The sequence below is a fragment of the Macaca fascicularis genome, chromosome 1 (genome assembly GCF_037993035.2).
Source record: "Macaca fascicularis isolate 582-1 chromosome 1, T2T-MFA8v1.1".
NCBI lineage: Eukaryota > Metazoa > Chordata > Mammalia > Primates > Cercopithecidae > Macaca > Macaca fascicularis.
Window position 1 is genome coordinate 116,406,851 of NC_088375.1, and position 27,540 is coordinate 116,434,390.

Here is a 27,540-nt window from a genome sequence, read left to right on the forward strand (position 1 = left end):
AAGCTGAGTATGTATCCCTCTTCTCCTATCAGCAGATTTGTATCTGTGTTCAGGTATGTACCAAAGTTCTGATTTATGAGTTCATTTCATCTTGGTAAGAAAAAACAAAGAACAGTGAGATATCTCTTGTAAATTCATTTTTTGTCATTTTGAAGATGTTGCTTTGATGAAATTGATGTATGAGTTATAATGCCAACCTGAAATACCTGGTAAGTTATATAAGCTATATTCATTGGGTACTTATGTTGTTTTCCTCAACTTCAGGGAAATTGGTGTGTTGCCAGAGATTAGAGATACATATCGCATTAAGTAAGAACCATCCAATATATGTAATATGTGTATCTAAATATAGATATAAGCCTATATATTATCTGCTTACAAAACCTATGTGCTGTGCCTAGGTTTATGTGTGTGTGTGTGTGTGTGTTTTCATCTTTGTGTTTTGGGATACATTTTGTGTGCATTTATAAATATGCCTGCATTTCTGTGCCCTTAAAACTTTTAGTGTATCAATGCACATGTGCATGACATTAATACACCTTGCTCTTTGTGAATATGGAACATGGGGGACTCTGACTAACCCCCAGTCAGTGTGGTGCATGTATGGAACTGTGGGAGAATAAGAATTCATCTCACATTGGTTTGTTAGTCATTTAATTAGCCTCTACTTGGCAAACCACCATGTACTAAACACTGGCTGGGTGTTAGGAATACAATGGTGAACTGAAACAGGCATGGACCCTGTTTCAATGGAGCTTGTAGGTTACTGGGAGAGATAGCTGTTAATTATAAAGTCACACAACTGTATGATTATAAGTTGGGATAAGGCCTATGAAGGAAGAGAACATAGGTCTGAGAGAATCTAACAGAAGAAACTGACATAGTCTAGAAGGCTTCCCTGAAGACACCTGAGCCAAAAGCTAGTGGGTAGGTAGTGGTTAATTAAGGTAAGAGAGAGAGCTTTCTTGGAAAAGAAAACATAAAAGAGAAAGCATAAAGCATTGGAAAACATGGGTTGGGGGAAAGGCCAAAGTAGCCGAAGCACAGAGGGGAAGAACAGTACAAGTTGAGGTAGGGGCAAAGGAATGTTAAGGGCCATCTTTTATCTCACAAGCAATGTGAAGGCAAAAAAGAGTTTTCATCATGGACTAACATAATCAGTCACCCTGACTGCAAGGGAAGGTTCACTCACAGAGTATATATAGGTGGCGAAGTCAGTTGTTGCTATAGTCTAGAGCAGGATCTTTTTAAGGCACATCAAGTAGATTTCACAGAGAGAGAAAAAGGTGGACTCAAGTTTATTGGGAGAACTGACAGAACTTGTATGTGGTTGGTGAGGGACAGTGAGGTGTCAATGAATACTTTCAGGTGATCTAAATCCAGTCTCTAGGTGTCACAGTGACTGAAAGCTTCATCCTTCTTATTTGTTTGTAAGGTTCCTAAGTATAGTCATTGTGTCTCATTAATCTTTCGTGTCTAAGGCTATTCAAAAAGAACTTGTTGAATTTAGTGAATGCATTTTCATTTTCTCTGAGTACTTTCAATGGGTAATGGTCTTCTGACAACTTTCTTTGAACCAGGCACCCTGACCATCACAGTCCTTCGCCCTTTCCATGAAGCATCACCATGGTTAATAAAAAAGGAAGATACAATTGTCCCTCCTAATCTCCGGTCAAGGTCATGGGAAACATTTCCCTCAGTTGAGGTATATAATTTCTTCTAAAAAGTCATTTTATTAGTGTGTACATCCATCCAAGGGCAGTGGACCAGAGTCTTAGGTCTCCTCCCATATATTCATATATTTTCATTCTTATGTGAATTGTTAATGTGCTCAAGGAGTTTTATATTTGAAGATTCTAACATTTGTAGATGTTAGAGGAATACTCTGAGTATTCCAACATTTTAGAGGAATACTCCTGGCTAGCTAATTTCAGTTTTATTTCTTTTATCCTGTATTGTAGGCTTGCACATCTTCCTATAATATTAAAACATTCTTTCTGAGTAAGCCAGGTTACACCTCTGTCATGGAATTACTGATATTATATCATACAGAAATATTTCCTTCTATCATTTCTTATTTGTTCATTTTAACACACAATTTTGGGTCTTTTACTCTCCCTTTTTTTCTTCATATATTAAAAATGCCCAAACTGACCGTCTAAGAATAATATGAAGGATTATACGCATATTGCAATGTTAGAAAGTAAACATTGTAATTATGTCAGTTAAGAGAAGCTCCACCTAAATTTTTTTAAGAATAAAATATCTTCGGTAAGAATCAATGAAGTTCTGCACCTTGCATAATTTACCATTTCATTTTATAAGCAATTTATGTCACATGTCCAACATATGGTCAGGTGTTAAATAATTAAATCAGTGAAGCTATTGATAGTATGATCAGAGATTGATAATTGAGATAATGTTTTTGATTGTGATCATTTTTGCTGTCCTACACTAAATCTTGTAATAGCAAACACAGATGATGAACATTTAAGATTACAGTGACTTCCTAGCCCTGTGGTTAAATTTGGTGACTGTAGTCAACATGGTAAGATGAAGGTGACTTGAATTCTGATCCCAATTCTACCCCTTATTAATGTGGGATCCTGGACAAGTCACACTGGGTCTCCATTTCCTTCTCTGAAAATGAGGAGGTCACACCAAATGGCACACTGAGGCTATGTCCAAATTGTAAGTACTACATGATGACAAAGGGTATGCCACGTCTAAGATTATTGAAGAAAGTTTATTCTCATTCTCTGAAACTCTTATGCTCTGACCTTCTACATCTGGTAGGAGTGGCACAGGCCTGCAAAGCCCCTAAGTGGCTGTCACTGTCCAGGCCTTTTGAAATGAAGCACATCCAGCACACTTGAGGACATAGTAGGGCAGCAAAGCACACCATTCCTGAAAATCAATCACAAGTATAACATATAGTGTGAGTTTACTCTCAGGTAGCTTTTTCTGCCCCAGAGATCCTCAGACTCTGGAGGCATGCTTAATCTAGAGTAAGCTCAAAGACGGCCCAGATCTGTGGAATTACTTTTCTTGCAAAGAGTCTTTCTAGGTCAAAATGAACATAGAACCTGAAAGTGAAAGACTGCTCAGTGCCAAATGTCTTCGTCTACTTGTGGGTACTAAGAAATAGCCACATCCATTTGTCATAAGCTAGGCTGTTATTACATTGCTTAGCATTCTCCTACATCCTACCCAGGGCACCATGCAACAGGATTTTTAAATATCCAGTATCTTGGTAACATAAATAAAGAGGAAAGCATGCCCAGTTCTGTTATTGATTTTCCTTATATTTGCAGAACTTTTTGAGGTTAAGGATTTTCTTCACGACTGTGTCCCTGAAAGGTTATTATGATCTCTACATAATAAATTAACACTTTAAAAATCTGAATGTGAGAACATTCTGATTTCTTTGGTGGTTTTATTGCTTTGTTTTGTTAACAGAAAAAAACTCCAGGACCTCCGTTTGGCACTCAGATTTGGAAAGGCCTTTGCATTGAGTCCAAACAGCTAGTGAGTGCCCCACGTGCCATACTCAAGAGCCCCAGTGTGCTACAGATGCGCCAATTCATTCAGCATGAGGTCATAAAGAATGAGGTGAAACTGAGGCTGCAGGTTTCCCTTAAGGTAATGGAATCTAAGTAACCTGACCCAAAAGAATCAGAAACAGAGCAATCGTTGCTCTTGGTTTCCTAAGAAACCTGAAATTGTGTAATTCTACCAATATTTATCTAGTGCAACACAAGGATGTCAATCTTTCAGAGTAGAAGGTTGAGAAGCAGAAAATATTTAATGGTTCCCATAAGGTGTAGAAATTATTAAGAAGCCCAAAGACATTGAAAAAGTAAGATTTTTTTGTAAGTGATTTCTATATAGAGCCCTCCATCTTTGTCACTATATAGAAAACTGATATAGTGACCACTGGATAAAGACAGAACCACATATTAATATACTTGTCCATGGAGGAAAAGGCTTTGGAAGTGGTCTAAGAATTTGTAAATATATAGTTAATTGTATGATCATGTCTGTAACATCTCAAGTTTGTTTACTCCCTCAGTACAGGGATTGTATGTGTTTTGTTTATGGTTATGTGCCTAGCACCTGGCACAGAGCAGGGTATTATTAGTTATGGAAATGGATCAAATACTTATGAAAAAAATAAAGTACATGTCTCTTGGAAGCAAAGACATGAACTAGGCAAATTCCATTTACAGATAAAATAAAAAAACTATACCTGAAAGGATCCTAGACGTTATCTAACCCAACTCTGTCCATTTTATTGATGAGGACACTTAAGTGCAGAGTTAGAAACAGGGCCTCTCTGAGGCCCCCATGCAGTTCTATCCTGTGGCCCTTAAAGCTGTGCTTTTGCACTTTTCAGGTTTTTCCTGTTAACATATTAAGAAAAAGTCTTTTCAGATTGTTTGACTAGTAAACAGTTCTTGAGCATTGTAAACCTATATATTCTTCATTTTTTGTAATATTTCAAGTTGATGACCATTTTTGTATCTCTCTCTATCTAATTCCTAGTTTTTGTCTGTTTATTTTATTCTGCTGATTTAGGATTACATAAACCATATTCTGAAGAAAGAAGATGAGCTGCAGGAAATGATGGTTAAAGATTCCAGAACCGAGGAGGAGAGAGGCAATGCCGCTGATCTCCTCAAGCTGGTTATGGTGAGAAAATGCCTTGTATACCCATTGTCTTACTATTGTTTCAATATTAAATGTTTCAAGACAAAATACCGTGAAAAAATAGCTGCTTCTGCCACTTTCATGAAGTATTTGCTCTCTCCTCATAATTTTCAGTTTTTGTGGCAATCCATTTCTCTATATATTGCATTTTCCAAATACATTTTAGGTTCTTCCTTCATAAATAATTCTGAAGGCCCTTAAATAAAACTTTTTGTTGTCTTCAAAAGAAATTGGTATTTATTGAAATACTGAATGATGAGTGAAATAGGAAAGAAGAAGAAATAGGAATTTTTACAACTTAAAATCATTTCCATTTTTAGACATTAGTTAATTGGAAGGAATGACCTACAAAAATTAATTTTATATCAGTATTTTTAAACTAATTCATGTTATAGTAATTTTTACAAAAGATCAACTTGAGAGAATGTTTCTAAACAAAGTAAGTCTTGTAAGTAATATAATCATCGCCATTAAGTAATTCTATCTTCATTTCAGTCTTTCCCTAAAATGGAGGAAACTACAAAAAGTCATGTTACTGAAGGTGAGTTGCATTTAATATTCTTCTGCAGTATATTTACAAATTTCAAAGGAATCATCTTAAATACATTTATCAGTCATTCTGTTATCTGCTAACAAGACACCATGTACCTGTCTCCATTCTTGTATTGGCCATGTTGTGTTGTGGTGGTTTATTTTTGTAAATCATTCTGCATGTATTGTTCTGCCTGAGCTTTGAGATCCTAGAAAACCATAATTTTCTCTCATTCATCTTTAACTGTCATCCATTAAGTGAAAAATGTTGACATTTGACTTTTATGTTAGCCTCAGCTATAATGAAGATATAGGAAGGAAACCGTCAACCAACCAACAGCCCGCCCTCCCACACACAGAACTTTTGAGCAACTACACTGTTATCAACAAAGGCTTGCACTGTTTTACACTGTATGTAGTGCAAGTAGTTTACTCTTAGATCTCATTCAAAGAGTATTCATTTGGGGGTATATGTACACAGCCCTAACAAATGTGGCTAGATGGTTTCATAGCTCACAGCAAACAAGCAGTAGAGAATTTGGTGGGATTTTGTTTCGTTGGCCATATGGCAAAAATCATAAACTGGCAGCTATGGGCTTCATTCATCCCACAGATAGGTTCTGAGTATCCTCCACAATGTGGGCTTGTACAGTTGTTGTTGTTGTTGTTGTTGTTCTTTATCCAGACTTCTTCCTCTTGAAATCTCACATTGTTACATAGTAAGTTTGGCTAAAGATAATTGGCAGCTGCTTCTTTAGAATGAGCATAACAGGAGTCCATCACAACCCCTTATGTCTCCCTGTCCCTATACTCTGTGGTCACTGTTTTACCCTGGACAACTCCTGTAGTTGGGTGGCCAGATTTAGTGAATAAAAATAGAGAAGGCCTAGTTAAAGTTTAGATGAATGACAAAAAATAATTTTTGTTAGTATAAGTACACTCTAGTTTGGATGTTTGACCCCTTTAAATCGCATGCTGAAATTTGATCCCCAGGCCGGGACTGGTGGCTCTTGCCTGTAATCCTAGCACTTCGGGAGGCCAAAGTGGGTGGATCTCTTGAGACTAGGAGTTGGAGTCCAGCCTGGGCAACATGGTGAAACCCCATCTCTACAGAAAATACAAAAAACAAATTAGTCGGGTGTGGTGGTGCATGCCTGCGGTTCCAACTACTCTGGAGGCTGAGGCGGGAGGATATCTTTCGCCTGGTAGGTGGTGATTGCAATGAGCAGTGATCATGCCACTGCACTCCAGCCTGGGCAACAGCACAAGGCCCTGTCTCCAAACAAAAGAAAAGAAAAGAAAAGAAATTTGATCCCAAATGTTAGAGGGAGGTGGGGCCTAATGGGAGGCATTTGGGTCGTTGGGGTGGATCCCTCATGAATGGCTTGGTACTTTCTGCCCTCTTCGTGAGGTGAGTGAATTCCCACTCTATTAGTTGCCATGAGAGCTGGTTGGTAAAATGAGTCTGGAATCTCCCCTCTCTCTGTTGCTTCCTTTTTCATGATGTGATATCTATACATACCAGCTCCCCTTCCCCCACTGCCATGAGTGAAGTAGCCTAACGCCCTCACCAGAAGCAGATGCCAGCACCATGCTTCTTGTACAGCCTGAAGAATTGTGAGCCAAAGAAATCTCTTTTCTTTATGAATTACACAGCCTCGGGTATTATTTTATAGCAACACAAAGCAGGCTAAGACACAGTGTGTCCCCGGAAGCCTGGGATATATTTATACTAAAAAGTCGTTTATTTGAAATGCAAATTTAACCAGGGTCCCTATACTTTATCTGGCAACGCTACCCTGTAGCTTTTGAATTTTTAACCTCTGGGACAAGTGAACAGGCACAACAAGGAAAACACATAGGTTTTCCAAAAGTGAAGTAAAAACTAACGTATTTTTTTAAACAAACAGTTCCAGGAAATAAACAGTTGTTGCATACTTATAGCTGTCCCTGACATATTAATTTAAATGATCCTAAATCAACATTCCCCCATAGTATTTCCTAAAGCACTCATCTATGAGAAGGCCCCACCAAAAATGAGTTTCATGTTAAAAGAAGTTTGTATAATGCTTCATATTGTCTTATTTTCTTAGAGAGTCACATGTACATTAATTAAAGATGCAGAAAAGTAGTGAAACCTATTTAACCTTGTATAAATCAGTGTTTCCCAAGCTCATGTAACCATGAAACATGACAATAGTTTCCTTCTTTTAATCTCCCGTTGACATCCCATTGAGATCATGTTTTGTGAATAAACTGAGAATTGCTGTCTAAATTGTTGAACAACCATTGTCTTATATTCATGTTCTTAGATTCAGGAAGCAGGAAAATATTCGGAAAAACCATTTCAATATCATGGTTAATTTGTTTTAAGGTTTGCTGCCTCAGATATGAGGAAATTCAGTTAAGCAGAATACCACTTCCCCTAATAATATGGGATAAAGGAGATATCACTGCATTTTACATTTTGACTGTAAGTTGCGTGTTTTCTGGTAGGATATTTCATAAAAGTAGTCTAGTTTACGGTTGTATTACAACTTGGTCATGTAAATCCTAGTAAACTCTTAATAGATTAAATATAGTCTCTTAACAGGTATCTCAAATGAGTAATTGTGCACTGATTGTGTGTTGTCCTATGAAGAAGTGGGGATAAAAGTTAAATACATCTGTGTTTAAAGTTGCAGCTCACCTCACTGATTTATTCAAGCAATCTTTGGCTACGCCTCCAAAATGTCCATCAGACACATTTAGGAAAGATTTCTTTGAAAAGAAATGGAGGTAAGTTAATCCAATAATGTGTTCTAATTAGTATTAGGCATGCAGTGATTGAGGAAATGGAATATGCAGGTGCTATAACTTTTGGTGACTACATCAATGAATTCACAGCCCTTCATCTCCCATACTATTAACAATTCATCATATAGTGGTGAGGGTTTTTGGTTTTGTTTTTAAGCTGAAATCATTGTCCCTTTTCACCATACTTTCCTTTCCTTTCACATAGGCACACAGCATCCTCAAAATGCTGGAAAGAAAAGATAGACAAGACAAGGTAATTCTACCCCAAAATGCACATAAGCACCTGAAAGAGCCCAGAGTAATAGACTCTGAGAATGGAATAGGCCAAAATGTCCTACCAGGCACCCAGATGTTATTTGACTCTCTTCCGCAACATGTCTACCAAGTGGTCATTCAGCTTTATGTGACGACGCCACTGTCTCTTGAGGAAACCCATTTGACCATTAGATAGATCCTCTTCCTCTCCTAAGCAAGAAAGCTGTCCAGGCCTTCTCTGTGCTTTTGGCGATTCTAATATACCAATAAATATTCTGGAACTTTAATGCAGAACACAATCATAAACTTTCAAGGTTCTTATAATTCACAGGAGGAATGTGCTCTAAGCGTTATATGGTTTGGTTTCCTTTTAGTCCTAGGTGGGGATTTCAACTCCAGCTCGTTTGTCATAGAGAAAAGAAGCCGGATATAGTTGTTGAGTATGTAGCAGTACATATGATACTATCTATTGTACACATTTGCATGGCTCCTCTTCAGGATGACTTCAGGATTAATATGTTTCTTCATAAACATGTCAGGGTTGTCTTGTGAAATGTGTTAGGGGAGTGCTGAGATAAGACTTTAAGCCTCATGGGTCACCTCCCCTATTCGAGGTCAAACTAGAAGGGATATACTGTCTGCAGGGAGGATAGCTTAAGTTTTACATGACATGACAGTCTTCATAAGGAAATGAAGACTCAAATAAATGGCTATACCTGAGTGTCTTTATGCTAGGTTTCATGAAGAATGGACCCTCATGGAGAAATATGATAGGGCAAAAAAGCACAATCTAATGGTAATAAGCTGGGGGACTGAGGCAAGGTCTGTTGCTCATATTCCTCTCTGTGCATCTGTGTCTTCAGAGATAAGGATGCTCCTTTCCTGCAGGTATTGCAAGGGCATCTCTCATAAGAGGGTCTTATGAGCTGCTTCAGGGGAAGGGCAGAAAATCGTTTCTAGGTTTTATGTCCTGCTTCAGGGAAGAAGGGCAGAGGGAAGGTGAGAGTAACCTTCCTGCTTCTGCCATTTTCTCACATTCCTTCAGCTGAAAATATTCAGTGTGTCAAGCTGCCATACTTTAAGGTAATGTGCCCTGAAGCCCATTATTATCAGAATATCCCTAAGAGCTTCTCCAAGAGACCATGATTGCCTGAGAGGAAGGAGATTGAGAGATGGGGGATAGGATGAGATAGAGACTTCATTATTATGTACTCGTGAGTGTTCATTAAACTGTGTACATACGCTTGTATTATCTATACAAATTTATTAAATTTTGAAACATTAACAATTTCAAGTTTTAACTTATAGGTATATAATGGCAAGCCAGTGAAAGTTTTTTGAAGAAGAAGAGTAAAGCATATAATTAGATGAGTGTCACAGAAAGACAAGTGTTGGCAATGTGGAAAATGACCTGGGTCAAGGAAAGAGCAAGTTTCAAGGAAATAGAAGCTGGTCAGCAAATGTCAGATGATTTAGAAGAATTAGAAATGGGAATGAAAAAAGAAATTTGGGTTTATCAGTTACAAGGTTGATTAGTTTCTTTTGTGAGAATAAGTTTAAGAGAGTGGTGGGCAGCAACCAGACTGCCATAGATCGGCGAGTGAATCCAGTGACGCAGTAGAGATAAGAAACTTTTAATGGGAAGTGAAAGTTGAAGTAAGGTTGTATTTTGATCATGCCTGTCTGGTACTTCCAGACAGGTCAACTAGTATAAGAGCACTGGTCACAGATCCAATCAGTTACAATTTGATTACTTACAGAATGTCTGATGCTGGCTGCTTGTTTCACTTCAGTAACATTTACTTCAGGAGTTCAGTTTGCTCATCAATAAACAGAGGCTAATTGGACTACCAAATAGCAGTCCATAGCAGACCCATAGCAGGTCTCTTTTAGCTCTCACACTGGGGGACTGACGGCTGACTAGCATGTGCAGTTGTCAAGATCATGGGTTTGGAGGCAAGCAACCTGGGTTTTAATTTAGATTCCACCCTTTATTGGTAATGTGATTTGGAACAGGTTACTTAACTTCTCTATACTTTGGTTTTTCAACTCATAAGATGAGGACAAAAGTAGTAACTCACAGGGTTATTGTAAGATTAAATGTAAAATATTTTGCAAAACTTAAGCTTTTTAAGTGCAATAAGCACTTAAAAATGAAAACTATTTCAGGGAGGATTTAGTTCAACTACATTTAACAGACAACCTCCAAATCCGTGCTCATATTAAAAAGGGGCTTATTTTCCTAATGTGAAAGAAGTCAGAGATGGTCAGTTCATGGTAGGAAGCACCACAACATCATCAGGAATTCAGATTCCTTCTTTTTGTCTGTTCCATCATTCTTAGTATATCATTTTCATTCTCAAGCTTACTTCCTAGTTGCAAAATGATTGCTGCAGCCCCAGGCATTACATTCATATTTCAGGAAGCTGGGAAAGACACAAGGCAAGGACAAGGAAAAGTCTCCCAGCTGAGTCAGCCCTCTCTAAAAGCTCCTGGACTTACCCAATGACTTCCGTTTACATCTCATTGGCTTTCCCTACATAATGTCTCCCCAACATAGGGGTTCTGCTATTGGAAAACAGGACTATCATGATTGCTTTTATTTAACTCTATAACCACTGACCACATTATTCACAAATCATGCCTCAAGATTTTGTTTTTGGTTTAAGTTTTTTTGTTACTACTGCTACTGAAATTATAAAAACCAGTAGGCTCTAGCTGTCATTTAAACCTCAGAGAATTGAAAAACCTCAAGAAGTTTAACCATTACAGGACTATGTGATTTTTAGCCTTTTGAGACCAACTACAAAATCAAACTAACATCCGGTATCATTATTTCCTATCTTACATGAGAGTCTGATTTTTGAAGTAAGAAATGTGACTGATTCTAAAAGAAGAGAGAATGAACCAAAACAATTTGACAAAAAATATCTAACAAATTAATTCTTATCAGTTTTATTGTTAGTGATTGCATTCACTGTTGTGGGATTTAGAGCTAAAGCACAAACAAATAACACTTTAAAATGTTCCATGTCTTCTTTTGCATCATTACGGAAACATCAACCAGGAAGGAAATTGAGACAACACAAAATTATCTAATGGATATTAAGAACCACAGAGTACCACCCTTTTTTAAGTCTGAATTGCACCAGTTATATCAGTCTCAGGTAATTGACTATAATGAACAATAATCTAATAAAAGTTTTTATAAATGTTGATATGTTGCATATGTTATTATGTAATCTATCTTTCCTGATGCTGTTTAATTCTTTCCTGCATCGACCTGACTGACTAACCTACACCCTTCAAATCCATATTCTCACAAGCATGTGATAGGGAAGACTAATGTCAGGTCTTGCACCTAAATAGAAGTTCTCCACAATGCATTACTCTCACTCCCTGATCCTGCCTTTCAGTGTCTCTGTTAATCACTCTCTCCCATCTATGTTAAGCCTTTTTAGGCAGAATCTTTCCTATCATTGACCCTCCTCTGATAACCCATTTTGAAGTTTTTATTCAGTTAAAATTTCCTCACCCATCAGCTGCTAAGATAGCACTAAGAGATCGTGAGTTCTTGGAAACTCAGGGAGGGAGAACGCTCTTCTCCTGTTCTATTTCAGCTTAACTGTAGGACCACAGCCCTGACCTTCCCCTTGCTGGCCAAAAGTTCATTAAAACCCTGAAGCAAAGTGAATATTTTCATGTGTTCAGAACACCCTGCATTTCTGTGAAAATTTCAGAAGAAATTATGGGAAATTATGACTAGTTAACAAAAGCTAGAATTGGGTTAATCAGTCTCTTATAGAATTTCAGTTTGTAAACTTTATTTTCAGGGCATTAAAAATATGTTTTCATTATTGCTTATCAGTTTAACATATTTGTAACAGTTGAATTTCAGCCGTGTATAAGTCTAAAATAAGGTTTTTTTTCCTTTCAGTTTAATCATCTGGACAGTCTTTCCAAAAAACTGCCTCCTTTTACAAAGAAAAATGAAGATGCAAATGAAATGGCTGTTCAAGATACATCTGATCTTAATCTAGGTAATATGTTAGCATAGCACATACTCCTCTTAAATGTCCATAACTGAATAATACCTGACAGCGGCCTCTTAGGACATAACCACTGATAGCTGATGCCATAGCCTACAGTGACGTGCATATTACAGATCTGGCTGAGTTATATGAGAAAACTAAGACGTAAATAACATTTTGTTTTCATCCTGTATGCTTAAAATTGGCCTAAATGCATTTAGGAGACCCGACTAATTTAAAAAGCAGGGGAGTAATGAAAGTTCATTGGGGAACAAGACATTCATAAGATCTCAAAATATCAACCCACATATTACTTACAAATTATAAGGAGGAAAATGTATCTTTACAATGGAGACATTGAGCATTTTCTACCTTAACTAAGTCATCAAACTCCTACCAACAATGAGACAACCTAGCAGTGAGTGAGTTCTCGTGTGATGCAACACGAAGTGCATAGATTCTTGATATGGTCTGGCTTTGTCCCCACCCAAACCTCATCTTGAATTCCCAAGTATTGTGGGAGGTACCTGGTGGGAGGTAATTGAATCATGGGGGCAGGTCTTTCCCATGTTGTTCTCGTGATAGTGAATAAGTCTCATGAGATCTGATGGGTTTATAAGGGGGAGTTCCCCTGCACAAGCTCGCTGTCTATTTTCCTGCTGCCATTTATGTAAGACATGACTTGCTCCTCCTTGCCTTCCACTGTGATTGTGAGGCCTCCCCAGCTATGTGGAACTGGGAGTCCATTAAACCTTTTCCTATAGACATACCCAGTCTTGGATATGTCTTTATAACCAGTGTGAAAACCGACTAATACAATCCTATAGAGAATTCTTGCCAAAAATACTTAACCAGAATCTAATCAAGAGGAAACAGAGACAAATGTCTACCAAAATGTAGACATTCTGTAAGACTACCAGCCTAGCCTCTTCAAAAATCAATATCATTAAAACAAAAAAGATGGGATGATTGTTCTAAACTGAAACAGACTAAAGTGATATAAAAACTAATGTGAAACCTAAGCTTTGATTAGATCTTTGGTTGAGGAAAAAACAGCTGTAAAAGATATTTTGGAGAAACTGCACAAGTTTGATTAGGAGACTGTGTAAGAGAGGACATTGTTAAATTACTGTTAATTTCTTGGGTATGATGATGGTGCTGTGAATATGTAGGAGAATGTCTTCATTTTCAGGAGCCGCATGCTGAAGAATTTAGGGATGAAATAAAATTTAGTGTTTCTCTCTGGTAAACTGAGTAGTTAAAATACCCAGATAGAGGAATTTTCTACTGTACAGTACGATACTTGAAGTTCAGCTGTCTATAATGAACACAGCCAATAGAAACATCTAATTACGACAGAATTGGTAAACCAAAGATTAAGCTGGAACAATGATGTATAAATGTGATGGGGAGAAATCAGGGATCAGAAATTGGTGGCTCTTATGCTGCCTCTCAGACCTCCTGCAGCCTGGGCAGCCAACATGAACCAAGCACTGCTTATTCTCCTCTTGAAATGGAGTGAGACTGCGGAAGTCTTTTCCGCACAGTACTTGAGGCAGCCAGGACTATTCAACCGGGGTTGGCACACACACAGATTGAAATGTATTTGCCTCCTCAATCCTAGATAGATTTCTTTAAAATTTATTTCCTATTGTACCTATTTCTTAAAGAGATACGTTTAACAAAGAGCTACGTTTTCACAGTAATGAATGAATTTAAGTTTGGAAACTTTAAAAAAAGATCACATCTCAGTTGCCATTGCCAGGTAAAAGTAGAATCAAATTACTTGGCCTCTTCTACGTAACACAACAAGGTGACAACTACTATTTGGTCATAATACCCATAAAGAACCAGCTAGCTCCTAGGGAGTGCGAACTTTGCATATACCTTCCTGTTTGTTAATGGCAAACATTATATCATATTTTAAGAATCCCTGCCTCTTAATGGCTTTCTTATATTTAGTCTTTCTAAAGAGAGTGGGAGAAAAGGTACCTTGTTCATTGTAAAACACCTTGTTCAATGTTTGTTCATACAAACAGTAGTAGTCATTATATCATTGTACAAAATATCACTTTGTAAGGTTCATTTCGGGTTTTCTAGATTTCGAGCCACGTAAGGTTTCAGAACAGAAGTCCTCAAGTGTGGCTAGCCTTCCAAAACCAGATATTTCTGCGGCTAAGAAGGATTTCCCTACTCAGAACCAAACTGAAAATTTAACAAAATCTCCTGAAGGTATGGCAGTCATTTTTTTATCTTATTGTGTCTTGAAACTGAACATTATGCCTTTTTGGCATATGGGAGATGGCACTAGGAAGCGTGGTTGAGAGTTACAGAAAAAAATTGAGAGGGTCACAGATCCTGGGGCTACACAGCTTTGCAAAGCTTCTTAATACATCAAAGTATCTTAAATAACATTTTTGAGAATGACTGAAAGTTCCAGATTGAAGGAAAGAAACATAAAGCAATATTTTTTGATGTTATTTTATTTCATTTTTACTTAATTTTTTCCCTTTTAATTATCTAAGAACTTGTATGATTTATTGAAGATCAGACAACACCTGACAGCTTTTCTTGAGTAGTCAAAAATTTGGTACTTAGATTTACCTGTTATCTCAGTACTTTCTTGGTCCTGCAGGTGCTAGAAGAAAAACATAAGATGTAGTCTCTATCTTACATAGCACATAATCTTACTGGACTAGCAGAAATTGAAATACAGAATAATACAGGATTATATCTAGTTACAATAGAGTCACATCATGCTGATTTCGCTAAGATAATTCAACTAAATATAGTTGGTCACAAAAGAGAGATAGAGAGAGTAATTTGCATTGTGTAGATAATTTTGCCACCACTTGGTTCCTGTGGGCATGTTCCATGCTTAATGTGAGATGGGAATCTACAGATGGGTTTCAGTTATCTCTTATAGAGCAAGTATTTTGCCACATTTAAGGGTGAATTAAAAGATTTACCTGGCCAGGCACTGTGACTCATGCCTGTAATCCCAGCACTTTGTGAGGCCGAGGCGGACAGATCACTTGAGGTCGGGAGTGCAAGACCACTGGCCAACATGGTGAAACCCTGTATCTACTAAAAATACAAAAATTAGCTGGGCATGGTGGCGCGTGCCTGTAATGCTAGCTACTGAGGAGGCTGAGGCGGAGAATCGCTTGAATCTGGGAGGCAGAGGTTCCAATGAGCTGAGATCGTGCCACTGCACTCCAGCCTAGGCAACAGAGTGAGACTCTATCTTAAAAAAAAAGAAAAAGAAAAAAGAAAAAGGATTTACCCCATACAAGACTTTTGCGTTTCTGACTTAAACTTCTCTCCTACAAGTTTTATTCGTTCAGTGGATAATTACTCAATGCCTACTGTGTGCTAGGCATTGTTCTAGGCATGGATGTACAACAGTGATGAGACCCCTCCCATGTCTGATGGAGCTAGACCTCTCACATATTATGGGCAAATGTAGACAATATGTAAACAAATAAATAACTCAGATAAATTCAGGTTGTAATAAATATTATGACATAATAAAACAGTACAATGTATGGAGAGTGACTTGGGGAGAGGGACAACATCCCATTAGGAGATTAGAAGGACTCTCTGTGAAAAAATAGTTGAGTTGAGACAAGTACAAGAAGGAGTTAGCCCTGCAAAGATTAGGAGAGAGGAATAGTTCATGTAGTGAGAATAGCAAGTATGAAGGTCCTGAGGGGAAGAAACATTAAGGAGGCATGTAGCTAGAACAAAATGAGCAACGGAAAAAGTAGAAGGAGGTGAGCTCAGACAGAGGGGCAGAGATGAGATCATGTAGTACTTCTCAGTGCAGTTTTATTCTAACATCAGTGGAAGGTTTTGAGCAGGGTAGTTATATGGCTAACTTATTTTTAAAAGATCACTCTGTGAGGATAACCACTCGGGCAAGGAAAGGGAGGAGTGAGAAAATGAGCAAGCAAGGAAGAAGCAACTGAAGTGGCACATGTGAGAGTTGCTAAAGACCTGGGCTATGACGGGTGAAGTGGGAATGGTGAGAAGGAAATTAATAGAAACTATATCATGAGGGTGGAGCCAATAGAATTTGCTGCTCAAGAGGATGCAGGAGTGAGACAAAAAGAGGAATCAAGGATGATTCTTGGGTTAAACCGATTGTGAGGCTGAGAATTTGTAGTTTTGATGAGTTTGCACGTGGCACTGATGTTGCTGATATAGGTTCATGCCTTGAGAATGGCTGTCCTGAGGCAAACTCTAGAAGGTAAAAGTCAGGCGGAGGAAGAGCCAGTAAAGGCCATTAAGAAGAAGCCAGTAGGCCAGGCACGGTGGCTCACACCTGTAATCCCAGCACTTAGGGAGGCCAAGGCGGGCAGATCTCTGAGATCAGGAGTTCGAGACCAGCCTGGCTAACATGGTGAAATCCTGTTTCTACTAAAAATACAAAAAATTAGCCAGGCATGGTGGCACGCACCTGTGATCCCAGCTACTCGGGAGGCTGAGGCAGGAGAATCACTTGAGCCCGGGAGGTAGAGGTTGCAGTGAGCCGATTTCACGCCATTGCACTCCAGCCTGGGCAACAAGAGCGAAACTCCTTCTGAAAAGAAAAGAGAAGAGGAGAGGAGAGGAGAGGGGAGGGGAGGGGAGGGAAAGGGAAAGGGAAAGGGAAAGGGAAAGGGAAAGGGAAAGGGAAAGGGAAAGGAAAAGGAAAAGGAGCAGCAGCCAGTAAGGTATAGCAGAATAACAGGAGTGTGAAATCACTGAGTGTTTTGAGTGTATCAAATGCCCCTGAAAGGTCAAGCAAGGTGAGGAAGGAAGGTGGGGTTGAACAAGATGGAGATCACTGGTGAACTTAACAAGGACAGTTTCAGAGCATGGAGGGGGTTGAAGCCTAAGTAAAGTGGGTAATAGAATGGTGGCAGCACAAGACTACACAGCTTTACCCTAGAGTTTTGCTTAAAAGACTAAAGAAATGGGATTGCAGATAAAAGAGGAATATGTAGTCAAGGAAGAGATATTTTTCTAAAGATTAAGCATACTAGAGCCTATTGATTTGCAAATGATGATAATTCCATACCAGGGAGAACTTGATGATGCCAGAGAAAGGGGCACCTAAGGTGCAAGACCGCAAGATCCTAAAGAAGATGGAAGAACATGGCATCTGGGGAAAACTTTGAGTGACAGAATTAACCTTAGATATGAATAGGGTCACCTCCTCCATAGTGACAGGAGAGAAGAGAGAGAGTAGGGATACATTTTCAAGCAGGTTGATAGGTTTGGTATGGGGAAGATGGATGAGGGAATTCTAGTCTGATTGCAAAGGAGTGGATATAATGATAGAGCATCAGATCTCTTCCAGATAAGCAGGAAAGCAAAACAAGAAGGGAGGGACTGCTTGTGTAAGGTGGTAGTGTTGGTGAGAGACCTCAGTGAGGTCAAATAATTGCCTGCTGGATATGACAGAATAATAAGCTAGAAGAATAGGAGGTGGTAATCCAGAAAGGGTGCTGGAAACAGAGTTTGAAATGGTAAAATCATCGGGGTTGGCAAGGTAAAAAATGTGGCCATGAGACTTTGTGAGGTGGAAAAGATAAAGAAACGGTGTGATCAAGAACCAGATAAGATAGGGTGTTGGATGGATCATCCAGGTGATGTCATCAGGAAAAACAAAGTGGGAGACCCTCTCAGGTGTTAAAATCACCAGTAAATAAAGGGAATGGTTGAGAGTGGTCAGTAAATAACAACCACTTGGAGAAGTAGTAACTAATATAGTCTGATAGCACAAGCTTCAAAGAAACAAAGCTTTGAAAGAGGAGAAATAAATTGTTTGAAACACCTACTGCACTCCCAGGTACCGAGGTACTTGAGAGAAGGGACAATAATATGACTCCACTGTAAATGGAAAATTAAATTTTGATATAAAAAGTTTAAAGAAATTCAGAGTAGGAAGGAATTAACACAAAGCAATGGAGAAAGCTTTATGGAAGGGATGGTCTTGAAAAATAAACAGAATTTCATAGATTTTAAGATTTAAGAGGTGAATTGCCTGCAACAACCCTCATTTTACCTGAGGAAACTGAAACCTGTTCAAGCGACATCTAAAATCATACAGCAGATTTGTGACTGAGCTAGGGTTAGAATGAGTTTCAAGACTCCTTATTCTCTATATTATATTATACTACATTCCCGATGTAGGGAAGAGAAAAGAATATTTATTTTATTTATTAATTCTTTTTTTGAGAGGGAGTCTTGCTCTGTCGCCCAGGCTAGAGTGCAGTGGCACGATCTTGGCTCACTGCAACCTCCACCTCCCGGGTTCCAGCGAGTCTCCTGCCTCAGCCTCCTAAGTAGCTGGTATTACAGGCGCCCACCATCATGCCAGCTAATTTTTTTTTTTTTTTTTTTTTTTGTATTTTTAGTAGAGATGGGGTTTCACTATGTTGGCCAGTCTGGTCTCAAACTCCTGACCTCAGGTGATCCGCCCGCCTCGGCCTCCCAAAGTGCTAGGATTATAGGCATGAGCCACCACACCCGGCCTGAATATTTTATTTAAAATAAAATGAATGTGTTCAAAAGCTTAAAGGGAGAAATGAACAGGAAATCAGTGTAAGTAGATAAGAGTGTTTTTATCTGGTACTAATACAAGGTGATGTCCAGAAAATACAATAGAGTCAGCTAGAGAAGGTTTGGACTTGCAAAATAAAACGTGGGTTCAGTGCTCACTGTGATAATACTGCATGGAAGCACCGCCAAATCCTGTAGTGGCCTAGAACAGCCAGTCTGTGGGCCTATGGATGTCCATGGCAGCTCTGCCCCAGACTGGCACAAACCAGGGCAGTTTATCCTGGGAGAGGTGGTTGTTAACCATTCACCAGCACACCTCTGGCTGCAGGTAAGGTTCAGGTGTATTCCAGGAATGCCACACTGTAGGAGCCAAGGAGCCACCACGCTGGGCAAGCCGTCCTCACAGCAGAGGGTCAAAGCTCAGGAGAGACCAGCAGAAACACATGCTGCACTTCACAGCCTCTGCTCAGCCTGGCACACACTGCCATCCACAGACACATTTGTTGGTTAAAGCAAGTCCCGTGGCCAAGCTCAAAGTCAATGGGGCAGAGAAATACACTCCACCTACAGGGAAGCCATCCTCAAAGGGGAAGTAAATAATTGTGATTAAATAATCCAGCCTTCCTCAGCATGGTAACAAGGAACCACTACTGGTTCTTCAGTCGGCTCAGGTCCAGCAGTAATATTGAGATGAACGCACTAGTTGGATTGTACCAGTTGTTCAAATATTAAAGCACCTCAGCTGGTAATTAGCCACTGCTCCGAGACCCTCAAGGACTCCCTGCCCCATGATCCCGATCTCTGGAGAAGCCCTAGGCAGGCTCAGTGGAATAATAATCTGCATGTTTTATGGGAGTCAGTCTAGTACAGAGCAGAGCTAAGAGTACAGGCTCTATCTGGGTTCACATCCGGGCTCCTTGTGTAATAGCTATGAACACTGGGCACATTATTTAAACCCTTTATCTCTTCCTGTTTCTCTTCTGTAAAGGGGAAATAATGCTATATACATCACAAGGCTGTGAGAATTAAATTAGTTAATGTATGTAAAATACTTAGCACAGTGCCCAGCTCATGATAAACTCCATACCATATTTACTATTAATAATAATAGTATGAGCAACAAATTAGTACTTATTAGACTGATACATGCATGCACACAAAGCAGTAATACACATATGGCAAGGATATGAACCAAAACTGTACCAAGCTACTGGAATGGTTGCCTATGCAGAGAATGGTGATCAAAGGGAATAAATACATTAAAACACTGATCACTGAGTTCCATTCCCAGAGATTCTGATTCTGTTTGGTCAGGAATAGGGCTTTACTGGCATGTGGACTGGAAATCTCTATTCTTCCAAAAGCAGCCCAGGAGACTGTGATACACGAATGGGTTTGGGACACGCCGAGTAGTAAAAGGAGCATGTTCCTTGTGGTTCCAACACACTTAGGTCCACATCCCAGTCCTGACCCTCATTATAGTTTCTTGGACAAGTTATTTAATCCTCTGATCCTCTGTTTCCTTTGGTAAACAAACAAAAAAAAAGACACTGCAACTATATTAGTTAGGACTTTTCAGTTTACAGCCATGAGAACTTAAATTCAAATTCACTTGAACGACAACAACGAAAAAGGAAATTTATTGGTGACCAGAAGCAAACCACAGAAAAGTGGCTGTGTGGCTGTGGTGCTAGCCCAGGGGCATTTGGCTTCAGGTTCTCTGGCTTTCCAGGAAAGTATTCGTGTCGTCTGAATGCCTATTTCTCTCCATATCCTCCCTGCCTCCACCATGACCCATCCCTACTTGTTCTTGTTTGGTTTTATCCTCTCCTACAAAGGACAGGTTATTTCCATGTGGCAAAGATCATGACCATAAAGGCCTAAGATTCTGATTCTTCCAGATCCATAACCTAGTATGTAAGATGGGGTTATCGCTGTCCGCTTCAGTGGAAATATCCAGGGATGGGACCTCATTGGCTGGGCTTTGCTCCTCATGGTTGGGACGAGGGATGTCCTGGCACCAGATGTGTGTGGCAGGAGTTTGCATAGAGATGGAGGATGGGAAGAATGCTGAGCAGTCCAAGATTATAACTGCCAGAGCCCCCTCATTCAGGTATAAAAACATGTGTGGCACTCACCTGCAGATCGTGGACACTCAAATATTAGTCCCCTTCCTCTTCCTCTCTTCCTGATTTGAATGCAGGAAAGGATTTTTAACTACCATGATCTAAAATACCATTCTTATTTCTACCTCCTGGATCTGTGGAACAAAGACACACAGCTACTGCTGCATGGATTTCCTACACTTGCTCATTCCCTCATGTAACTGAGGAAAAGAACAAGTCACCGAATTTAGTGATTTGAAGATTTAATTTTATGGCTTAATTTATCTATACTTACTAAACACTTTTTAAAACTCTAAATATAGTAGTAGAATCAAAATTATTGGGATTTTGTTTTACTCATTAGTTTCAAGAAATCTTTCAGAGTTAATGTTGTATTGTATTATATATTGTTGAATTAGTAGACGGAACCTTGAAGACCTGGGTATAATTCAGTTCATCCTAGGCAAGCCACTTGACTTCTTAGAAACTTATTCTTCTCATTTATTAAAAAATGGATGCTAATAGCATCTGTACTGCCCACCTTATAGGGTTGTGTGAGGACCAGTATTAGGTCATGTATGTAAAATCACTTTGTAAAATGAAAAGGCAAGAATTAACAGAAGACTTTTCTCCTTTTAAATAAGCTCTTTAAACTAAAAATAGAACTGCAATTTGACCCAGCAATCCCATTACTAGATATACAGCCAAAGAAAAAGAAATATTTCTATCAAAAAGACACATACACTCACATGTTCACTGCAGTAATGTTCACGATAGCAAAGATGTGGAACCAACCTAGGTGCCCATCAATGATGGATTGGATTTTTTAAATGTAGTACATGTACACCATGGAATATTATGCAGCCATGAAAAAGAATGAAATCATGTTCTTTGCACCAACATGAATGCAGCTACAAGCCATTATTCTAAGCAAATTAATGCAGAAACAGAAAATCCAAAATCACATGTTCTCACTTGGGTAGAAGCTACATCTTGGATCCTCGTGGGCATAAAGAGAGGAACGAGACAGCGGGGACTCCGAAAGGAGACAGGAAGGGAGGAGGCAGGCTGAAAAACATCCTATTGCATACTATATTCACTATTTGGGCAGTGTGATCATGCATTATACCCTTGTAACAAACCTGCAGTAAATCTAAAAGAAAAATTGAAATTAAATAAAATAAATAAAAATAAATAAGCTCTTTGAAAAGCAAAGAAGAAAAGTTTCCAAGTTGGTTTATGTTCTTATATACTCTGATATTACTTCCAATGTGTTTGAATAAAATGTCCATGTGGCATAATTTAAGCTTTCTCTCTAACAGAACAAGAATCTTATGAGCCTGTGAAAATTCCAACCCAGTCCTTGCTGCAGGATGTTGCGGGACAAGCAAGAAGAGAAAAAGTGAAGTTGCCTCATTATTTGCTGAGTTCCAAGCCTAAGTCTCAACCTCTTGCAAAGGTAAAACAAACATGGGAACAAATTCCCCACAGCCAATCAGCATTTTATGTAATTCTTTATTTTTTATTTTTTTCAATCCTGCTCCTTTTGTAGATTTTATGTAATTCTGATTCATTGAAGTTATTAGTTTCCAGCCACTGTGTACTGCTATTGACCGTATTGATATTGCTATTGATCTCACCATGAAGCTCTTTAAACTTACATCTCACACATGTAAACACAGGCAGTGCTTTGATGGAGCTGGCTCATACAGGCTCCTGGGAGAAATTTTATGAGCCAGTTATCAAACCACTGATAGCTTGAAATCAGCCGTGCTGGGAGTACTTGCACCATAAAATTGGTAAACACTAGAAATCAGAATTGTTTTCAGACAGCCAGTTTACCAGCATACTACTACTGGCTAAAGGAATCATGGCCACCGTTGCCATGACTCTTAGAATAAAATCCAAATGACTTAACATGAGGACAAGGCCCCATTTGCTTCTTCGCCCTCACCCTAAGTCAAACTCACTATAATTCAGTCATTGGAGATTTCATTCTTTAAAAATACCAAGCTCCTTCCTTCCTCAGAGCCTCTAAGATTAAGATTCCACCCAGTTCTATTAGGAAACCTTCTGGAGTCCACCAGTTTTGATAATTGTCTTTTTTTTCTTCCGTGGCACACTGTGTTCATCTCCATCACAGAATTTATTGTTATATATAACTGACAAAATTACAGTACGTCTCAAACTTTAATGCGCCTATGGATTACCTCAGGATCTTATTAAAATTCAGATTCTGACTCACTAGGTCTGGTGTAGGGCATGGGGTTCTGCAGTTCTAACAAACTCTGAGAAGATGTCAGCGCTGCTAGTGTGAGGAATAATAAGGGCACGGACCAATGGTTCTTAAAGTGTTGTTGTCTGACCAGCAGCATTGCCAACACTAAGAACTTGTTATAAATGCAAATTCTTGGGCCCTGCCCCCAACCAACAGAATGAAAAACTCTGGGGGTAAAGTCAACAATCTGTGTATTATTATTAATGAGTCCTCCAGGAGATTCTGATGGAAGCTAATGTTTGATGACCACTGGCACAGATGGAAGAGCACAGACTCTAGAATCAGGCAAACTTGAGTCTGAATCTTTGCTATGCTACTTACCACTTGAACAATTATCTTTCAGTTCTCTGAACTTGACTTCCTTATCCTTGAAAGAAAGCCTAAAATACCTCCTTACACGGCTGTTGTAAGGATTACATGAGACTATAAACATTCATTTCCTCCAGCAACCAAAAAGTTATTTTCCTCTGGTGACAGGGCCTTTTTTTTTTTTTTTTCCAATCTTGGGAACTCAAAATAGAGCCATTTTATTAATTTTTCCTTAATGCAAAGGTGCAAGATTCTGTTGGAGGAAAAGTGAACACATCCTCTATTGCATCTGCCGCCATTAATAATGCACAGTCATCCCCTTTTGGGTTCCATCTTCTCCCGTCATCAGTGAAGTTTGGAGTGCTTAAGGAAGGACATACCTATGCCACAGTTGTAAAGCTCAAGAATGTTGGAGTGGACTTCTGCAGGTGAGGCCAAGGGACCAAAGGTCTGCCTACCTTTCCCTACCCTGTGACTTGTCTTTGGTCACCTCCATCAGTAAATGTTTATTGGGCCGAACTATAATTACTCCTTGAATCTTCACATGATTCATTCAGTCATTTACACACTTATTCATTCATCAACAAATCAGTGAGTGTTTATCGGGTTCCAATTATATGGTAGATACTTCCTTGCCCTCCTATTCATCATTATTCATACTTTGGTAAAAGCAACTCACATCCTGATCTCCACTAGTGGAAAAAAAGGAGGAGGTTGTACAAGTGTTACAGCTACTAATGCACAATAATTGAAAGTCTTTTTCTCAAATCTACTAACTATAATAATACCAGCTGATGTTTGTTTGCACAGTATGATCTGAAAAGCACTTTTAATTACATTGTTTCTGCATAATGGAGGGAAAAACCTTATGAGACTACTATAAAAGGAGAAACTGTGTAACTTGTTTTAACATCTTGTAGGTTAGCAGAGGCCAGACTTCAGATCTCCTAAGTCCCACCATATGCCTTGCTTTACTAATACTTTGTTTTGTGTGAAATTTCAAACCTTTCCATTGGATCAATAAACCATAGACCTCTACCAAACCATTCCCAAGTACAAAATGTACACTATTCTATCTGAAACATAAGCATGTGTATTACTTCCATTAAAATGGAATATATGTTTATTTCAGTTGCAGTCATTTTCAGAGTTCATTGGTAAGTCCTTCACGAATGTTTGTGATTCTGATTGATGATTGGAAATCAGATAAAACAAAATGATAGAAGCATCCAGTTTGAAAGATCCCTGTCCTATTTCAGTTGGTTCAGTTGAGGCAAATCCCCAGCTTCAGGAATGACCTTTGCTTCCTGAGAAGCAATCTGATGTGGAACTCAGGCCACCAAATCACACATTATTATTTTTTAGGTTGTTGCCAACAAGGTGGGTGGGGAGAAATAGAGAGTCAACCTCAAACTAATAAAACTCATTCGTGCGGGTCCTGTCGCTCCAGTATAAAAATTTAGTTTTGGAGATTTCACTCCTCAGCTTGTTAATTCAGCCACGATAGAGCAGACAGCAAGGTTGATGGAGGAAGAAGCAGTGTTGGGGTCAGAGTGGAGGTAGGCTTTCCCTGGCATTTTAATTTACTCCAGGTCTTTAACCTTCAAGCAGAACCCACAAACCACAGGAAGAGAGAGAGATCAATAAGCACCATGTGTGAGCTCAGAGCTTTTCAAGTTCTTCGACATTTTCTGAGCCTTTCTGTTTCTCCTCTCCTCAAACATGCAAACCCCATACCAAGATAGAGCAAGGCTGGCTCCCATGCTCCACTGCCTTCCAAAAGAGCCTTTATTCTTCAACTTAACGACCCGGCTGCCAGCATTTGCGTTCATGCTGGCAGCTACGCTGAAATGCACACACCAGCCAAACAGTCCCACTGCCCAAGCCTGGGCTGCTCGTCAGCAACCAGTAACGAAGGGTTGAAATTCAGGTTGGAGCCCGTTTTATGCTGATGAAAACTGTTGGAAAGGCAGTTGTGAAATGGGCCCCAGATTCTTCTCCCAGTTGAATATTAAAGTTGTTTTTTTAATGGTATGGACCCCCGGCTCCTGTGTAGCAAGTATTAACACCTTCCTTATTTTATAACATCCCAGCTTATTCATTGCTCCTGTTTTTCATTATGGCATCAATTTATTTTCATCTTGCTGCCTTGTAGGTTTAAAGTAAAGCAGCCCCCACCCAGCACAGGACTGAAAGTGACTTACAAACCTGGACCCGTAAGTCCTATATGTCATCTATTGTGTGTCCTTGCATGCATGTAAATGAATATGTATAGGTTTCCAGTGAAGTGGGCTTTGAAATCATTCTGCCCATTCATTTTAAGCTATGTATAAGTCTAATGTTTTTAATATCATAAGCAAAAGATTTCTGATAGTGATACAGTATGTGGCTTGATGGCATTCATTCCATGTGGTAACCATGAGACCGATCCTATGCATAAACAGAGTTAAACTGCCAGCTATGGAAACAATTCCGAAGCTCACCTCACTTGTCCCAATATTACAGTTACGTACTGTTGTATAAAAACTACCGTTTTAAAAAGTAAATCCTTATGCAAACTGAAAAATAATTATTCCATTCTTTATATTTTATGTAAATCTGATTTGCTCTCTTGGTATTTGCCAGAGAATATTATTTAATGCTATACTAAGAAATCATATTTGTTTGTTTATTTATTTATTTTTATTTTGAGACCGAGTCTCACTCTGTTGCCCAGGCTGGAGTGCAATGGCATGATCTTAGCTCACTGCAACCTCTGCCTCCCGGGTGCAGGCACTTCTCCTCCCTCAGCCTCCTGAGTAGCTGGGATTACAGGTGCACGCCACCACGCCCAGCTAATTTTTGTATTTTTAGTAGAGACAGGGTTTCACCATGTTGGTCAGGCTGGTCTCGAACTCTTGACCTCGTTATCCATCTGCCTTGGCCTCTCAAAGTGCCGGGATTCCATGCATGAACCACCACACCCAGCCAAGAAATCATATTTATTAAACTCATAAGTTGCCTCATTTCTCCAAAGATCTCTGAAAATACAAAATAAAAAATGTCAACCTATTCTGACTTTGATACATCCTCCAAAATGGCATGTTTAGTAAAAAATATGCATATTAATAGCATATTCTCACTTTAAATTATAACTTCAGAAATATAGGATGATATAAACATAAGTTCATCCTAAAATATAATAGTCACATTTGTAAGTCTTTATCAGTGCATCATCTGGCTGCTTTAACACGCCTTTTACTTCATACTTCACTCAGCAAATTTTGAGTTCCTCCCATATGCCATTGAAAGTGGCCAGGGCACAGAGGATGATAAAAATGAGTAAGACACATGAGACGCTCACAGAGCCAGGCACATAGTGGGTACTCGAGAGAGGTGTGATTCAGTGACAGAATGAAGTGAGTTGGTCTGGCAGACACGTGACCCACTCATCACAGATGGGAAGAGCACGTAGGCCTATGAGAACAGTGCACAGAAGGATCCAGTCCTGTTAACAAGCACCCAATGCTCCCTGAGTCTGAAGCTCTTAAAGCAGCCCCAGTCATAGGCTCACACAGAAGGGTTGGTTTGGGATAGCGCAAAGCCAGTTGACCTATTGTCACAACTGTGCCATCAAGCAGTTCAGTTAATGCTCTGAGCCTTGTTTTCCTCATCTGTAAAGTTCAGACCAGATTATTTCTTAGCCCCCTTCTAGCTGTAATATGCTCTACAGAAAACAGTATTATATAGGCTGAAACTCCAAACAGAAACATTTTGGGATTATATCCACTAATTCACAAGTACTGGCCTGAAGTAATTCACCACTGTACTGTGTCAAGATTTCAGAACCTTCACAACATAAGGCAAAAGACAAAAATCAAAACAAGCCCGGCCGGGCGCGGTGGCTCAAGCCTGTAATCCCAGCACTTTGGGAGGCCGAGACGGGTGGATCACGAGGTCAGGAGATCCAGACTATCCTGGCTAACACGGTGAA

The 27,540-nt window shown here is 39.2% G+C and overlaps 1 protein-coding gene across 1 annotated transcript in view; it reads left to right on the forward strand.

Moving 5' to 3' along the window:
- Positions 1–27,540, forward strand: part of SPAG17 (sperm associated antigen 17) — a 238,915-nt gene that overhangs the window by 193,837 nt on the left and 17,538 nt on the right. Inside the window, exons 35-46 of the mRNA XM_005542180.5 lie at positions 1,581–1,705; positions 3,460–3,642; positions 4,579–4,692; positions 5,206–5,251; positions 7,920–8,019; positions 8,243–8,290; positions 11,360–11,459; positions 12,230–12,332; positions 14,424–14,555; positions 22,303–22,439; positions 23,811–23,995; positions 25,723–25,783. Coding sequence (XP_005542237.3) covers positions 1,581–1,705; positions 3,460–3,642; positions 4,579–4,692; positions 5,206–5,251; positions 7,920–8,019; positions 8,243–8,290; positions 11,360–11,459; positions 12,230–12,332; positions 14,424–14,555; positions 22,303–22,439; positions 23,811–23,995; positions 25,723–25,783 — 1,334 coding nt within the window. The remainder of the gene's footprint in view (positions 1–1,580; positions 1,706–3,459; positions 3,643–4,578; positions 4,693–5,205; positions 5,252–7,919; positions 8,020–8,242; positions 8,291–11,359; positions 11,460–12,229; positions 12,333–14,423; positions 14,556–22,302; positions 22,440–23,810; positions 23,996–25,722; positions 25,784–27,540) is intronic.